This window comes from Hippocampus zosterae, chromosome 17 (assembly GCF_025434085.1).
Source record: "Hippocampus zosterae strain Florida chromosome 17, ASM2543408v3, whole genome shotgun sequence".
In the NCBI taxonomy this organism is placed as follows: Eukaryota; Metazoa; Chordata; class Actinopteri; order Syngnathiformes; family Syngnathidae; genus Hippocampus; species Hippocampus zosterae.
The window spans coordinates 8,712,338-8,729,563 of record NC_067467.1 but is presented as its reverse complement, the minus strand read 5'-3'; the positions used below and the strand labels follow the sequence as shown (position 1 = coordinate 8,729,563).

The 17,226-nt window shown below is 48.0% G+C and overlaps 2 protein-coding genes across 2 annotated transcripts; one reads left to right on the top strand and one right to left on the bottom strand.

Annotated features, from left to right (window-relative positions):
• Nucleotides 1-1,782: 1,782 nt before the first annotated feature.
• On the bottom strand, nucleotides 1,783-7,715 carry psmd3 (proteasome 26S subunit, non-ATPase 3). Its single transcript, XM_052049948.1, has 12 exons — nucleotides 7,366-7,715; nucleotides 6,184-6,374; nucleotides 5,957-6,097; nucleotides 4,797-4,933; nucleotides 4,527-4,717; nucleotides 4,102-4,205; nucleotides 3,894-4,008; nucleotides 2,998-3,117; nucleotides 2,808-2,911; nucleotides 2,584-2,739; nucleotides 2,452-2,502; nucleotides 1,783-1,974 (listed from the first exon to the last, which is right to left on the bottom strand). Exons 1-12 carry the CDS (start codon nucleotides 7,538-7,540, stop codon nucleotides 1,897-1,899), a joined length of 1,563 nt encoding a protein of 520 aa, XP_051905908.1. The 5' UTR covers nucleotides 7,541-7,715; the 3' UTR covers nucleotides 1,783-1,896.
• A 1,462-nt stretch (nucleotides 7,716-9,177) lies between these two features.
• On the top strand, nucleotides 9,178-17,216 carry LOC127590413 (serine/threonine-protein kinase WNK4-like). Its single transcript, XM_052049947.1, is given in 24 exon segments — nucleotides 9,178-9,298; nucleotides 9,300-9,738; nucleotides 10,431-10,603; nucleotides 10,679-10,899; nucleotides 11,526-11,683; nucleotides 11,840-11,928; nucleotides 12,485-12,704; nucleotides 12,952-13,149; nucleotides 13,300-13,405; nucleotides 13,482-13,618; nucleotides 13,697-13,746; nucleotides 13,813-13,948; nucleotides 14,056-14,172; nucleotides 14,356-14,457; nucleotides 14,562-14,616; nucleotides 14,686-14,784; nucleotides 14,853-15,205; nucleotides 15,290-15,320; nucleotides 15,382-15,437; nucleotides 15,510-15,558; nucleotides 15,676-15,994; nucleotides 16,060-16,217; nucleotides 16,742-16,809; nucleotides 16,881-17,216. Coding segments are annotated over 24 exon segments (3,471 nt in total). The 5' UTR covers nucleotides 9,178-9,197; the 3' UTR covers nucleotides 16,917-17,216.
• Nucleotides 17,217-17,226: the final 10 nt, after the last annotated feature.

Below are 17,226 nucleotides of genomic sequence, written 5' to 3'. Positions count from 1 at the left end.
ACGCAGTGTATAGCATTGTTGCTGTTATTACAGTATGTGACGGGTTTTCCTGAGTTTGAGGGGGGGGGACACATACAAGGCGATGTGGTTACCACCTTTAGCGTTGATTTTAGCTGAAGGGTTTGGCTGGATTATATGTCTGCCTTAAGATAAATACGACTACATCCACCCTCTTGGAACATGTGAATTACTGTACAGGTACTGATACATCAAGATTTTCAGATGGACTTTTTGATGTCATCCTCCTAATGATGACGATTGATGGTCAAGAGTAGGAAGCGTGATAATTGAAATGTTTTCTATCTGAAGCTGCAACAGCTAACTTTTACACATTGTTTATAGAAATTGGACTTAGACAAAACAGATGGTATGACAACAAAACACCAGTGTTGCTTCATAATGGGAGGTATGCCCATAACTCACAGTAAGGCTCATGAGGGCTAGGAATAATACAACTTAATTTACATAACACATTTCAGACCAGCTGCTGGGCGGCCCGGTAGTCCAGTGGTTAGCACGTGGGCTTCACAGTGCAGAGGTACCGGGTTCGATTCCAGCTCCGACCTCCCTGTGTGGAGTTTGCATGTTCTCCCCGGGCCTGCGTGGGTTTTCTCCGGGTGCTCCGGTTTCCTCCCACATTCCAAAAATATGCATGGCAGGCTGATTGAACACTCTAAATTGTCCCTAGGTGTGAGTGTGAGCATGGTTGGTTGTTTGTCTCTGTGTGCCCTGCGATTGGCTGGCAACCGATTCAGGGTGTCCCCCGCCTACTGCCCGAAGACAGCTGGGATAGGCTCCAGCACCCCCCGCGACCCTAGTGAGGATCAAGCGGTTAGGAAGATGAATGAATGAATGAATGAATGCTAACAAAGCACTTTACATACCACATAAAATAATAATACAACAACAAAATAGCGTCTCCCGAGGTGGATCAAAATGGCTGGATTTGTCTGTTTCATTCGTATTTCACAAACCCAATATTCATCAGAACTCCGGGTTGAGGCTGGTGCAGCTGCATAAAATTGATTGTAATTTCCCATTGCGGGACAAATAAAGGATATCTTAATCTTAAAACATCAACATTTGAGGGTTTGTTGCACCGTTAATTCGAAAAAATATCGGTGACACGTTTTTACTGAAAATACTGCTCTTTTGTGTGTTCTTAACGATATATTGAGTACTTTTTTGTGTGTGTGTAAATGGAATTTATCAATAGACCATTTCCAAAAACAAACTAAGCTTCTACAAAAACATTGTGATTTTCGAAATATGGTAGATATCAATCTGTATTAGAAAAGTAGTGGATATATGGTCAAATGAGGCTGAAAATAAGCAATACTAATACAAAACGATTTTCAGTCGCGTTTATTCGTCTCTGTTCCGCCATCTTGTCACCAGCCGCGGTGCATCCTGGGAAAATTTGACTCCCGCCCCCTTTTTCTTCGCCTGGGAATATGTCCCTGGAGGTTACACTGCCACCTGTGGGTGACACTTGGGCGATCACACCGAACGCAAGCTGGTGTAAAACAAAACAGACACTTTATATTTTAAACTGCGATTGGCTGGCGACAGGATCCAGCACACCCAAAAGTAGCCCTCATAATAATAAGCGCTACTATGGATGGATGGATGTTAATTTTTTTTGGTGCCGTTATCCGTTTTCAGTCATTCTCTCCATTTGAACAGTCGCAATAGGCTATTCGGAGCAAAATGGGCGCCAATGGAAGCTTTCAGCATCTCAAAGCGTAAACTAAATAATAGTGAGGGAAAATCATAAACATCTTTACAAGATGGCCATCTTTATTTGTTAACACAAGAAAAGAAGCAGAAAAGAGGGGAATTGTGGGTAATAAACATCAGACCGCCACTTCCTGTGTGCACAGGAAGTTAGCATGCTCAGGGGAAGCTGTCGTCGTCATCTTCGGCCATTTCTTTGGCGAACTCCAGATCTTGCTGCTCACGTTCGCGACGCTCCTGAAAACGCACACGCGTCAGTTGTGCCGCACTGGGATTGGCTGACAGTGACGTCATTCTCATGAATATGCATGCTCTTGGCGTGTTGTCTTCATAGCGAGGGAAGTAGTGGAGAGGGTCGCGTGCGTTTCTCTCACCATATCACGAATGTGAAAACTTAGCAATCATGTCGTGTCAATTAGTTCTCGTTCCCGTGATGCACGTCACAAGCCACTGTAGGTTAAAGCTGACCTACTTTTTAATTTTATTCATGAAATACTTTTAGTGAACGTGAAACAGTACACTGCAGTAAATTATATCTAATATTAATAACATACACACAAATAGTTTTATTTCCGCTATCATCCCTACACCTCTCGCGATCGACTTGGGACCAGTCCGCGGGCTACACGTTGATCACGATCAACTGGTTGAGCACCCCTGGTCTAGTGTAAACAAATCTGTAGTGTGTGTGTGTGTGTGTTTGCTTGCAACTACCTCAGCTGACTCCAAGTCTTTGTTGTAAGCTTTGGGCGGAAACCTCATGGCCTGAACACAACAGCAGCACAGTTAACACCATGATAGACACCAACACTTTTGTCTAATGTACAGGTGTGTGCGTGCGTTCACCTTGACGGACATGTTGTGTATGTCAAGGCAGAAGGAGATCCTCTGGTGGAAGGCCAACTGGGGTTCTCGGGTGCCGTAGATGTCCATGGTCTCTTTGGATTGGACAAAGCCTTTCTCGTGGTTGATGCTGGCCTCGATCACGCCGTCCCGGATGGCCTGCGCGGACAGAACACGCGGCCGTCACGTCTATGCGCGTGGGTGCGCACGCGCGCGATCTATGCTACCTTGGCCACAATGAACTCGGCGTCCTCTGGGCTGTCCAGCTGGAGCTTGAGGGCGATGTCGGCCAGCGAGATGCGAGAGTACGACAGGCTGATCATACGCACGCCTGCGCACATACGCATCAAGACGGTTAGTTTGCGCGGTGCGATGACAGCGCCTCGGCTCGACGTGGTGCAGTGCAATAGCGCTCACCTGTCTTGATGACGTTGTGTCTGAGTCGGATGATGAGCGTGTACGTGCCATCCGCCTGGAACTTCTCGCCAAACTGCTCCAAAGCTTGGTTGAACTTGGACAGGTTGCCTGTTCTCACCGCTGCACGTGCGCAAGCACGCACACACACACACACACACACACAATGTCAAATGTTGAAAGGGGTTAGCGGCATACAATCCTGCTCATACTAGCATTGTGCACATAGGTCCAATGTAAACAAGTGCACTTTGATTCTGGTAGTTGTTAAGATAGGTTTCACCATATGTCACGTTTATATTGAGATGTTTTTTTTTTCTTTTTAGTTAACGGATTACGTTCATATACACTAAACATCAGAAGGGGAAAAAAGAGCGGTTGTAGCAGCGAGTTCATGACCAGCCATAGTTTATCTACCGTTAGATTTCCTGGCAGCTTCTTTTCCTGCGCTAACATCAGCTTGAAATAAAGTCCTGTTTTTGGGGAACAGATTGGTATTTTTTTTAGTTATCGGTTAATTGAAAACATTTTTTAAACTAATTGACTGTTGAAAATAAAATAAGACCTAATCTGTACATGTGCTTTCAGGACTACGGCTACGTCCACACTGCGACTCAATTGCGATTTTTTTGTCCATTTGCAACATAAAACAGTTTGTTTTTTCATGCAGTGTGAACAGTACAATTCAGACTTTTTTTCTTTCAAATTCAAACTGGGCCTCTTTCGTATGTGGATAGAAATCTGATACACCTGCATAATAATGATCAGATATAAAGTGGCATGTGCTCATCTTAATGTTGTTCCCTTTCACGCCTGCAGATGGCAGTGAGGTTGTGACGCTGACGCTTGGAACAATTCGTGGATGGATGCTCGAAGCTGATGATGATGTCATCACTTACCCTGAGTGAGCAGGAAGTAGGGCATGAGTGACCTCTTCAGCGACGGCTGCCTGAACTGTAGCCTGTCGGGAATTTCTCCCAGCAGCAACTCCACCACAATTAGCAGCTTGTGCACCTGCGCAGACACACGCACACACACACACACACACACACCCCCGTCAGCCTCTCCACTTCCTGCTCCTTGATTTGGTTGTGTGCGCATGCTCACCGTCTGTTTGAATCCAACCGCAGTGTGTTGGGGGGCTTTCCTTAGCGCGTTGGTTAACGTCCGGCGGGCCTCCGAATACTCCAGCTGGATGGCTTTAATGCGACCTGACACACAACACACACAATGGCACTCAGTGACCCCGGCCAGCGCGAACAACTCTGCTTCAAGTCAAGTCAACAGTTTTTATAGAGCACTTTCAAACAGCCATCGCTCCATACAAAGTGCTGTACATGGAGCAATAAACAGTAAGACAAATAGGTAATAGAGGCGGTAGCTTCACACCGATGTGCGTGTAATACCTGTGTAATGCTACAAAATGTCATTTACGCGATACTTCGGTGCCTTGAGGTAAAAGTTGACTTTTCCGTGAGCAGTTGTGTGTGTGTGTTTCGGAACGGGTTTTACAAATGTGTGGGTGCTATTACCAGTGTAGTAGAGGTATCGGGCCCACTCGTTGTTGTTGGCGAGTTCTGGAAATACGGACTTGGAGACAAGTTTCTCGGCCTGATCATAGAGGTTGAAGTTGAGGTAATTCCTCAGCAGGAGGTTGAGGAGAACTGCTTGGCCGTCGGCGTCGTGACGCAGCGTCGCCGTTCTCAGCCGCGTGTGCAGGAAGCTGATGGAAGTACGAGGCAAATCATTGCACCTGCGGATCGGCGGGTCAAGCGCGGCAAGCGACTTGGGCGGGGGCGTACCTGCGGATGTCGTCGAGTTGGTTGAGGAACTCGTAAACGCGCGCGTGGTAGTAGTAGCACTTGGCAGCCACCAGGTCCAGAGCCCGGCGGTTCTTGGAGGCCATCTTCTGCAGCAAGTCGTCAGATACCTTCTGCGCCTGACGTAAAGTCACACAAGGATTTTCGCCCTTCAAGATCTTGTGACACGACATGATAATCACGACAAGATACTTTGGAATGGTGGCGTGGCAACAGACGGCAGGATTTGGCAGAATTTGAGAGCTTTTGTCGCCCTCTGCTGTCATGATAGGAACAACCTGGGGACATGGATAGTTCCCCAAAACGTCCACTAAAGATTTCTTTGCAGACTCCGGGAGTTAGGAATGGGAGAATGATCATCATCATCATTCTTCAGTCCCGACTCCCCAATCACAAGAATCAGCAATATGACAAGATTTGTCCAGAATGACATTTGGTGAAAATGACAAAGTGTGAGGCAACCGAAGCACAATGCAGAAGTTAATTTGGAAAACCCCAAGATGGCTTATTTGGAGAATGGGAGTTTTTGTAGTAGAGGTGGGAAAAAAGTGATGTTTGGGCGACGTTTTTGTATGATGTCGCCTTGAGATAAATCTGATGATAAAACAAGATTAAATTGATTTCTGTTGTTTCTCGAGGAAGCCTTTCTGTGATTGGCTCATGGAAGACGATGCACCAACAGGCTTGGTCAGGCCCAAATTCCGTCAAAATGAGCGTGACATTTTGGATGGTATCACGTGCACACAACGTAAATTTGAATTGTGCACACAACGTGAATTTAAATTGCGCAACTAGAAAATTTGTGAGAACAGCAGTCAAATGGTTCACGTCGGTCTGTCACCACAAAATGAAATCAGAAGGCACACTGTTACTTTTTATTCTTTATTTTGATTGTATACTCAATATCCTTTAATTAACCTGGTTACATAAAAATTAAAATACTTTTAAAAAAGCCTTTCTAGAATGTATTTTTGTGGAGGATTTTAGAGACATTTAAACATGTATCTGAGCAAATTCCACCAAAACGGCAGCGGTGCCCACTTCACTTGTCACGTTGGTAATAACTGTCCGTGTTGTACGTCTTTTATGTCGGATGGCTGCTCGTGTGCACAAATAACAGGAGCAAATGGGGAAAGTTTTACCTCGCTGAACCTCTTGTTGTTGGTTAGGTGGACCACCAGAAGCAGCTGCAGGTACGCCTCCACCTCAGGAAGCAAAGGAGTGGTGGCAGCCTTCCCCGTCCTGGGTCGGAAAGGCACGTCCCCATCCACAAGGTCCATAGGCTGCGCATACACAACACACACGTTAGTCCAAGTCGACAAATTTGCCCTCGGAATTTTAATATTCGAGGTGACGTGAGTTAATGCACCTCGTCCAGGAAGGCGAGCAGGAAGTCTCTGGTGGCAGCGTTATTGGTGAAGAAGCCGCTGACTGTTTTGTGGAGCACTAGCGTGTTGAGGCGGCGGCTGGTGGAGGGCAAGGCTCGCAGGGCTCGCAGCACGAAGCGAGGCTCCTTGCCTGACACGGCCTTCTCGATCTGCTTCACGTGCTCCTTGATGTCTGAGTGTTTTGGATGACACGCGATTAATAGAGCATTTCCAAACCACGTGTAAAAACAGCATCAACGCCATTTCCTGAGGGTGCTCAGAAGGAACAACTTGGGAGGGAAAATTGCTGGTCTCCTTCTACGGAGCCACTGTGGAGAACCTCCTCACATATTGCATCACAGTGTGGTACTGGGGGTGCGCAGCAGCAGAGTAGAGAACCCTGCAGAGCATCATCGATCGTGCCCAGAGGATCGCTGGCCACTCTCTATCCCTAATGGACACCAAGGCCAGGTCTTGCGCCCTCAGCAGTACTAGGAACATTCTTAGAGAGTGTTTTCATCCCGGTCACAAACTGTTCAACCTGCTGCCCTCTGGTAGGCGCTACAGAATTCACAAGACGCAGACAAATAGACTCAAAGACAGTTTCTTCCCCAGAGCTATCGTTGCTCTAAACAACACAACACTACCTCCAACAAAATGTGAATTACCTGAAACCTATTAAAAACGTGCAATATCTGGAACCTATTAACATGTGCAATCCTATTTGTAAACATTATGTGCAATACTTCTAATCTCTAAACAACTAAGTGCAATAGTGAATTGGTGAAATAAGACGTGCAATAGTGTAAATATGTGCAATGGTGTGACAATAATCCATACAGCAGATGGAAAAAATGTGAACTACGTACAACTAAGGCGGGCTTACTTCTTTTATTTTTATTGATTAAAGCAAGTATTGTCTTCACCAGAGGAGCAACGCTCATAATTTCGTAGCTGGCATTAAACAGAATGCCAATAAAGGCTTTTGATTTGATTTGATAAAATGTATTTCGTTTGATGTTTGGCGAACGTCGCTTTCCCCCAGGCGGCCGATATAAACAGTTAGAAAAGTGACGTCATGCGCTAGCACCGACGTTAACGAGGCTCGCAGCCGAGTGCCGACTCGCGGGCAGTCTGTGGCGGCGTGCCGGTTCCGGAGTTATCAGAGGCGCGGGCTGGCCTACCTTCCAGTGTCAGGCTGTCGAGTTCCTTTGGCGGCTTGGCCGAGCCAGCGGCCTCCGCCTCGGACATCTCAACGTCCTGCGGCTCGGCGGCGGCCTCCTTGGGCTTGTCGGCCTTGGAGTCTCGCTCTCGGCCTCCGGCTCGGTCGCGTCGCTTGGCCCCCGCCGTCTCCTTCATCACCTTTGCTGCTCGAAAATACCACAAATCAAACCAAAACAAAACAAAATAAAAATTTCACCAAAACAAGCAAGGACAATTTTGCGATTTTTGCTCGCTGCTCCCCGCAATGACTGGCAAGTCTGCTGTGCTGCCTGCTTTGGTTCCGCAAAGGATTGTGGGAAAGGGCAGAACAGACAGAACCAGTCGATCGCAGAGCGCGTCGACGTCACAATACAGTACAACACCCCTTTATCGCGATTTGTTTTCCTGGCTTTATTGAGCAGCTAAGGCAATTCTCATTAAATTTGGGAAGTTGGCAAACAAAGCTGATGCATTTGAGAATAGTTTCTCATTTGTAATGCGTAACTGATAGCAGACAGCAACCCGAAACAAGGCAAAAAACAAACACAAGCACAACGAACTGAAGTGAACACTGTCCCAATAAAATAAATCTATATATATATTGCGCGTCGTCCCGCACGCGGTCTGTCCTTCCGTCTGTCCCTTTTCAAAACGTACCTACTTCACCGCGCCGCTGCGCGCCGCCACTGCGCCGCTCAGGCAGTGGCTCACTACGATCGCGCGGGTATCTTAGCGAAAAAATGTTGTCTACCCACAAGCATTGCAATGAAATTGTTAGTTATTTAGTAGAGCTAAACATCTCTTTATTTTCGCGATAAGCAATGAAGATGAACAAAAAGTTGAACCAAGCAACAAAACTTTTGTGGGCCGAAGGCCCACCTTACCAGCCTTCCGCAGGAACTAGCTGATTAGCCGCCCGGAGGGCGGCGAACCACCACCTTACCAGCCTTCCGCAGGAACTAGCTGATGAGCCGCCCGGAGGGCGACGAACCAGCTAGTAAATACATAAACTAAAGCCCGAATCTCACTGATTTGTGAAGGGTTGCACTTGTGTGCGTACTTTGCCAATGTCTCTTTTTTTTTCAGGGTTCGTTCAATATTAGTTAAAATTTGATTGACAAGTAAAACTGTTTGTCAATGTCTTGCGAATGTCTTTGCAACCTTTTGCAACCTTTAATTCACCCTGACAAACATTCGCACTCGCAAGGACCCGCTCAGTCTGACACCACTTTTATGGTAGTGATTACATTTGATTTTTTTGCAGTTTGTCAGATCGTCAACAATAACTCCTAAGAGACCCTTCAAGTTGTTGAATGTCACTCCCAGACTGAAGTTTACTCTGTAACCAGCCCATAAAACTAAGAAGATTTTACTTTGTGGATTTCTAACAACCACATCGCTTTGCCTTTAAGTTTGTTAGCTTATGCTAATGCTAACACATGAGAAAGAAACATCAAGCATAGACAACTTCTGTATTAGACCAAATCATAACAATATTGACATTCATGGCAGTAATAACAATAACAATAATAATGGCTGATGAGGAGCCAGCGGAGGTTTGGGATAATTGCTAGATAAAACACAATTTCATAAATAATAACTTATAAACGTTTTTGAATTATTATTTTATGATACTATGTTACTTATTTTAATTTATTTTTGTTTATATTATGGGTGTAAAAGTATTGTTTCAGATGAGCTTTTCTTTGGAGTGAAAATATGTAAAGTAAATATCACCAAATGAAAAAGTGTGCTGTCACATTTCAGGTGTCATGTGGGGGGAGCCTGTGTCATCTGCTCGCAGCTGATAGAGATGATCTCACGGTCAGGGCCTCACTCACATCTTCATCTTTGTCTTGATCGTCTCCTCCTTCTCGTCACTTCCTGCGCATGGCCTGAGGGTCATTTAACTCTATTTTTTCTTGTCAGCTTCACTGCTCTTTATTTGTTCTTCTGTTTGTGATCTTCATCATCTGACTGGAGTGCAGCCGTACGACATAAGCCTGAGATGGACTCTTGAAAAGCCGGGCCAGGACATCATGGAGGACGACGGAAAAACATCCGAGGACCGAGAGGCGAAGTCCGGGTTTCCCGAGAGCTCTTCCGCCAGTGACCAATCAGACAAAGAGTCCGGTCGGGAAGCCAGCTCGGACTCGGAATCGGGTGAGGACATGGTGGCACCGGCGGCTGTGCTGACATCGGACGGAGACGAGGCGGCCACCAAGGCAGTGGCGTCCTCACCAAATGGACGCTTCCTCAAGTTTGACGTGGAGATCGGACGAGGATCCTTCAAGAACGTCTACAAGGGCCTTGACACTGAGACCACCGTCGAGGTGGCCTGGTGCGAGCTGCGAGTATGTGCGCACTCACACACACACACTCACACACGCACACACACACAAACACATACATGTTGCACACGGGCACACACACGTGCACCCAAATTTCCCCCCCCCCAAAAAAAACACACAGCCACATACTTGCATACACCTATAAGTATACACGCGAACACACTGAAGGAGTTTAAAGAGCATGTGTGCATGTGTGTTTTGGTAATATCAGCGCATTGGTATGCGTGTGTGTGTGTGTGTGTGTGTGTGTGCGTGTGTGAGATAAAGGACTTGTGATGATTTAGCACTTTCTACGTCATCGGATCGGGTTCACAACAGCTGACTGATGGCGATAATGGAACACACACACACACACGTGCACTCATTTAATCAGTGTGTGTGTGGTATAATGCTCGCCGACTTCGTGTTGGTTATTTGTTTATTGGTTCTGTTAATTTGTCATTAGTGTTGGTCCCACCAGCACCCTGGCCTAGTGGTTAGCACGCATGCCTCACAGTCAGGTTCAAACCTTCTTGTGTGTAGTTATCCTGTTTTCCCCATACGCCATTTCCAGACAATGTTAGCATGTTAGCTTCATCCAAGCCAAAAAATTGTCCTTTGGTGTGAATGCCTATTTATTTGCAATGGCCTAACCTCGACTGGTGACCAGTCAATCATTAGTTTAGAAATGCCAGTGACAATATGTTCCCCATCAGACTCAGCGGCTGACCCGTAGCGAGCGTCAGCGTTTCGCAGAAGAAGTGGAGATGTTGAAGGGGCTCCAGCATCCCAACATCGTTCGTTTTTTTGACTCGTGGAAGTCGGTGTTGAACGGTCGCAAGTGCACTGTGCTGGTGACCGAACTCATGACATCCGGGACCCTCAAGACGTGAGTCCCCCGGCCGCCTTCCAACTACCCTGACTCCACCCACCTCCTCCTCATCTTTTTCCTCCTCCTCCTCAGTTACCTCCGCCGATTCCGCCCGATGAAGCTGAAACTGCTTCAGCGTTGGAGCTTGCAGATCTTAAAAGGTCTTCACTTCCTGCACTCGCGCAATCCTCCCATCCTGCATCGTGACCTCAAGTGCGACAACATTTTCATCACGGGGCCCTCGGCCTCCGTCAAGATCGGGGACCTCGGCCTCGCCACCCTCAAGAAAGCCTCCTTCGCCAAGAGCGTCATCGGTAAGGCGGCCCTGGGGCGCCTCTCTCACACCACCACAGCATCACTGCAACATCACAGTGATGTCACTCTGATGTCGCAATTACATTGTTATATCACTACGATGACATAAGATAAGATAAGATATCCTTTATTTGTCCCACACTGGGGAAATTTACAGCCTCCAGCAGCAAGAATGTAGGTAGAAAGAAGAAAGAAAACAACAAATACCATTCAATTAAGTGCAATATAAACACAAAACACAAAATGGATAAATCAAAAATGGATAAGCTATTTACAATTGTCTTTCACATCATTTAATTATTTAACATCAGTGACATCACAAAATTATGACATCCCATGCCATCACAATCACAATGACATTACCACGACATCCCTGACATGACTAATGTGGCCTCACGATGACATTCTAGTGACATCCTGAAGATGTCACTGCGATGTCAGATTAACAATGATGTCACATGACATCACTATAGCATGACTGTCATCCCAGAGTTATATCACCAGGATGCACGGTGACCTCCTGACATTGCTGTGGGGTCACTGTGACGTCATGGCACCATCCCAATGATGTCACTGTGACGTTGCAATGGCCTCACAATGTTGTCCCGTCTGGCGATGCGTTCAGGAACGCCGGAGTTCATGGCTCCCGAGATGTATGAGGAGAAGTACGACGAGGCGGTGGATGTGTATGCCTTTGGGATGTGCATCCTGGAGATGGCCACGTCTGAGTACCCCTACTCCGAGTGCCAAAATGCTGCCCAGATCTACCGGAAGGTCACCAAGGTCACGCTGATCTCATCTTATTCTCAGTTCACTCACATCACACTCTTCTTTTGCGCTCTTCATTTCTTGGTCTTGTCTCACTCATGTCTCACTAGCACCTCACTTCCAGCTCACCCGTGTCTCATTCGTGTCTCTCTCGCTCTGACGCTCTCACAGGGAATCAAGCCCGACAGTTTCTCCAAGGTCACAATTCCTGAGCTGAGAAACATCATCGAGGGATGCATTCACACCAACAGCAGTGAGAGGTACAACTCACTTAGGACCCGCTTAAGACCAGTATTGGTCCGAATATAAGACGGCCCTGATTATAAGACGACCCCCTCTTTTTCAAGACTCCAGTTTGAAAAAAGACTTTTTGAACACCAAATTAATTTTTATACAGAAAATAATTACTTCTGGTTTTTGAAATGTAAATGACATCATAACTTCTCCTCAGCTGCCGATTAACCTGGCCGATCTTTGACCCACTTTTCTCCAGACTGTCGCGACGTTTCTCCATTTTCTGTTTTCTCTTCTATTATTTTCTTCTGGTTTCTTTCTTACCGCTATTTTTTATTTCTATTCTTCGTGACAGGGGTTCGCTTTGACCTGGGGAGTCAAGTTCAGCAATCGCTTCAATGCTATCTGGCGCCATCTAGTGTCGTGAATGTCGTGGAAATGACCCTGAATATAAGACGACCCCCACTTTTTCAGTATTATTTCAATGCAAAAAACACCGTCTTATATTCAGGCCAATACGGTAGTACCAGCAGTGTTGGTGTTCTAGCCACGCACCCTAAACCTCCGAGTCCCTTCCTGCAGATTCACGGTTCAGGACCTTCTAGACCAGCGTTTCTTCCAGGGCGAACTTGGGGTATACGTGGAGCCGGCCGAGGATGATGATGGCACAAAGTCGGCGCTCATGTTGTGGCTGAGGATGGATGGGACCAAGAGGCTTCACGGCAAGTATAAAGACAACAACGCCATTGAGTTCCTCTTCGAGCTCCACAACGACGTCCCCGAGGAGGTGGCCCAGGAGATGGTAGGCCATGGGACTTCTCTTTCTCTCTCCCTCTCTCTCTCTCTCTCTCTCTCTCTCTCTCTCTAAAAAAGTCACTCACACAGTCTCTCACGCATTCACACACATACACACTCACATCCCCATAATACACTGACATTGACTCAGGCAACACATAGTCACATAATCTCTCACTGACACATCAACACTCACTCACGCACATACGCATACTCGCTACAGTCACTTACACACTCCCTCTACCTACTCGCAGGTGGTGTTGGGGTTCGTGTCGGAGGGCGACTACAAACTGGTGGCAATGGCCATCCGAGACGGCGTGACCGCCATCAAGCGGCAACGCGATAAACGGCGCCGATTGGCAGAAGATGCCACCCGGAGACAGGAAGATGTCGCCCAGGAGAGAGAACGGCCCCCGCCCCTAACATCCCAGATGGCCAATCATCAAGGAGAGGTACTTCAGGCTCCATTAGTATACATATCAACGGCAGGCTCTTTAAATTCATGTGTATGTGAGTGCTGGCCTATGTGAATTTGTGTGTGTGAGTGTGTGTGTGTGTCTGAGTATTAATAATGATGTGTGTTAATGATAACCCTCCATCAGAACTCTGAACTTCCTGCTGCATCCTGGCTCCAAGCCCCACCTGCCACCGTGACATCGACTGGCGGTGGCCAGGTGCATTACGCGAGTGACAAGATGGCTGCCACAGGTTAGATTTGACTTCATGGTTGGACGGCGACTAACTATCGTTGGATTTTGAATATATCTTGTGCTTGTCATGGCAGTTAATCGCGTGACAGACAGTGCTCCACAAGCCCCGCCAACTCCTGTCGCTTCTCACTCTCAGCAAACTGTCTATGTGCCACCTCCCAGGGCCCGGATTTCAAAGGCTCCGCCCTTTCCTGTTCTGCGCTACCCCAGGGTGAGTAGAGAGCGGGACTACAGACTGGGGGTCTGGGCAAACATCAGTCAAAATTTTTTTTGCTCTCCACATTTTCAGAGCCTTGCAGTATCACAACATGAACACGGGGTCTCTTCACCTGCTGACAGGTAACACACACACACACACACACACACAAAGGGTTGACGATGTCTTATCGAATGATTGTCTTGTAGCTGCGCATCTGACGTAACGTCGGGTTTGAGTGACGGCAACGACGGCCAGTCAGACAAGAGCTACCAGGAAGTGACCGAGCGGCATCCTGACCGAAAGCTGAAGAGGAAGATGAGGGCTCACCTCAGGCTCACGGGGGTGAGCGTGCGAGCCACAGTCCATTGCGTGTTTGTGCTGATGCTTTGGCCAGTTTGCACCGATGTATTTGTATCGATGTGTTTGCGTTGGCGGGCATGTGCGTGCAGGTGTCCAACATGGCCGACCGCGTGGTGCAATGTCAGCTGAGTACTCACGACAGCAAGATGGTGACCTTCAAATTTGACCTTGATGGCGACAACCCAGAAGACATCGCCTCAGTTATGGTGAGCGTCAGCGGCCAATCACAATGCACATGGCAAAAGTAATCATGCACTGCTCCAACTCCTTTACTTAACTATAAGTGAAAAGAAACAAAAAGGTACATTACTGTCAGGAATTCTGAGACGAGGCCCAAAAAAGGTTATTGCAAACACAACACTGCGTGTGTGTGTGTGTGTGTGTTACAGATGCACAGAGATTTCATCTTGGCGAGTGAGCGAACAGGATTCATCTTGCGCATGTATGACATCATCAGCAGGGCAGAGTCGATGATGATGCAACAGAAGCAGGTGTATTTCACACACACACACACACACACACACGCACACACACACACACATAAGAGGAAGCCACACTTGATGACTATTGCTTTGATTACTTTGTCACCCAATAGACAAAGATGGTGTCCGAGCGCTCAGCCAGGACATCGTATGGCTCCTCCCTCAATGGTAAGATTTTGATTCATGGTTCGTGCTTGATTGCCATGTCAGACATTGATTGACGAGTCTTCCTGGCAGACTCGGCAGAGGCTGAGCCGTCCCCTTCCGAGAAGGTGAAGCCCGAAGCTGCTCCACTGGCCGCAGGGATGCAGTCGCACCCGTCCTACAATTCTTCAGGTAATTCCTTCTCCAAATGACTTGGGATTTGGTCCGCAACTGCTCAAGATGTATCTGTCGTTCCTCAGGCCCCACAGACCCCCGCACGGATGCCCCTTCATCTCCTCAGTATCCCCCATCGCCTCTGGCGTACCCTACCTTCAGCAGCCCCACTGGCACCACCCCTCAGTGGCCGCCCCCCGACCAGCCACTCTTCTCTCTGGCTAACATGATGTCATTAGCCGTGAGCATGGCTCGCTCCTTCCTGCCCCCATCCCAGAGCTACCACCCATCAGCCCCCTTCACGCCCACCCTTAGCCCCTCTTCGCCTCCCGTGATGCCCCCTTTGGGCCATCCCTCCTTCCGGGCGCCTTCGCCTGCCGGGATTGGCACCGCTCATCCAGGGCTCCAGGGGGCATCGCTCAGCTGGAGCCCCACAGAGGTGAGTCATGGATGTCTCTTTTGATTGATCGACTGGTAATTCTGATGTCATTCACCTTCATCCTCACCTGTTTCTCTTTCTCAGCCCAGGTATCCCTCAACCCTGCCCCCTCAAGGTGAGTGTGACATCAAGTCCCATCACATCCTGATCAAAACGTTTTATTATCATTTGCACAGGTTCAGCCCTGGCCCCGCCCTCCTCCGTGCAAGCCCCGCCTCCTCACCACACGCAAGTAAGATTCTCACACTGATGATAACGCTAATGCTAATGTTTGTGACTCGGGGGCGATTTTATTCTGACACAGGCACATCCCACCGTCATGCCGTCAGCCGGACCGCCAGCCACACGTGACGGTAAGTACATGCACGCACATAAATAAACACACACACAATTTTAAGACTTTGCAACACATTTGTTTACGCTCACGATTTCACGAATGTATTGGTTAGCGATATATAATGTTTCACCAGTGACTCCTCCCACTCGAAGCGTGGGTCGTTTCCAAGTGACGAACTCCCAACCCCAGATGGTCACGGCACATTCACCACCCCCGTCTAAGATGAGCCAATCAGAGAGCTCTGACAGCATCTCTGAGAAAGACAGCCAATCAGAAAGCAGTTGCTATAGCGACACAGAAGGTGGGCCGGAGGGGAAGTGGAGGGACGTGCGCAAGACAACCAGCGGCGAGGGACCGTCTGGCAGCCAATCGCGGAGCCGCTCTTACGTCACGTCCGACGAATCTGACAATGACGATGAGCAGTGGGAGGAGCTAAAGGAGATTCGGGAAAGGTGACTCTGATAGATGGCCACTGTGGAAACACAGCTCTTTTGACCCTGACCCCATTCCTTCCCAGGCACCTGTTAGAGATGCGTCGCCTGCAGGCCAGTCAGAAGCAAGAGATGGACGAGCTATGCCAGAGGATTGGAAAAGCCCCGCCTCCAGGCGCTATGGCCCCCGCCGCCATGTTGAATCAACGTCGCCTGCGTAGGCCCGATGTACTTCCCCCCACAGGTCAGAATGCATGCTGCATTGAAAGGCACATGACCACATGGCAGGTCATGACAAATTGTTCAGTTTCTAACTACAATGAAACAAAACAGCTAAATCAGCGAGGGCAGGGGATGTAACCTGTCTAGAGGTCAAAAGGACATTACATATTCACTTGCAATAAAGTCAAAAGTGCGTCATCTATTTCATCCATCCATCAATCCATCCATCTTCTACCGCTTATCTGGGTCGCGGGGGCAGCAGTTTTAACAGGGAAGCCCAGACTTCCCTCTCCTTAGCTACTTCTTCCAGCTCTGCCCGGGGGATCCCGAGGCATTCCCAGGCCAGCTGGGTGACATAGTCTGTCCGGCGTGTCCTGGGTCGTCCTCGGGGTCTCCTCCCGGTGAGACATGCCCGGAACACCTCACCAGGGAGGCGTTCCGGGCATCCGAATCAGATGCCCAAACCACCTCATCTGGCTCCTCTCGATGTTCATCTATGTTTTTTATTTCAAATTGTCACGTGACATGTGTGTGTTTGTGTGGCAGGTATCATAAGGAATCGCACTCTGGAAAGGCCAAGCAGAGTGTCATTTGTGCCAGGACACACGTATGTGGTAAGCTACCAATGAAATTCTTCTTTTTTTCCTGCTCATTCATTTGTTGATATGACCTTTTGACCTCGCAGCCTGACACCAATCTGAGTGTTGAAGAAGAAACGTGACGATAAACATCACTGCTTCTTCCATGAGCGCTTGCAGCTGTTCACAATTGTTGAGCTAGCTGCACTTCTGATGCTAACCCAGCTAATTACGCTAATAGCGCGAGATTAGAGCTGACATTGGGTGTGTTTGTATGCCATGATGGATGGAGTTTATAGACTTCAAACGGCAATGTGGAAGCAGTCACCACGGCAACTGGGACAGGACATCGTGATGCTTCGAAAAGTCCCAACAGGATTTCGGCTCACACCTTCTTCTTTTACTCTTTCAGCTTAAGCAAATAAAGTTGATTCAAATAATGAGACTGTTAGG

Coding starts and splice junctions, on each gene's coding strand:
- psmd3 (XM_052049948.1), bottom strand. CDS start 7,540: ATGAAGGAGACGGCGGGGGCCAAGCGACGCGACCGAGCCGGAGGCCGA. Junction 6,375..7,365: donor CGACAGCCTGACACTGGAAG/GTAGGCCAGCCC, acceptor CAAAACACTCAG/ACATCAAGGAGCACGTGAAG. Junction 4,934..5,956: donor ACAACAAGAGGTTCAGCGAG/GTAAAACTTTCC, acceptor ACTTTACGTCAG/GCGCAGAAGGTATCTGACGA.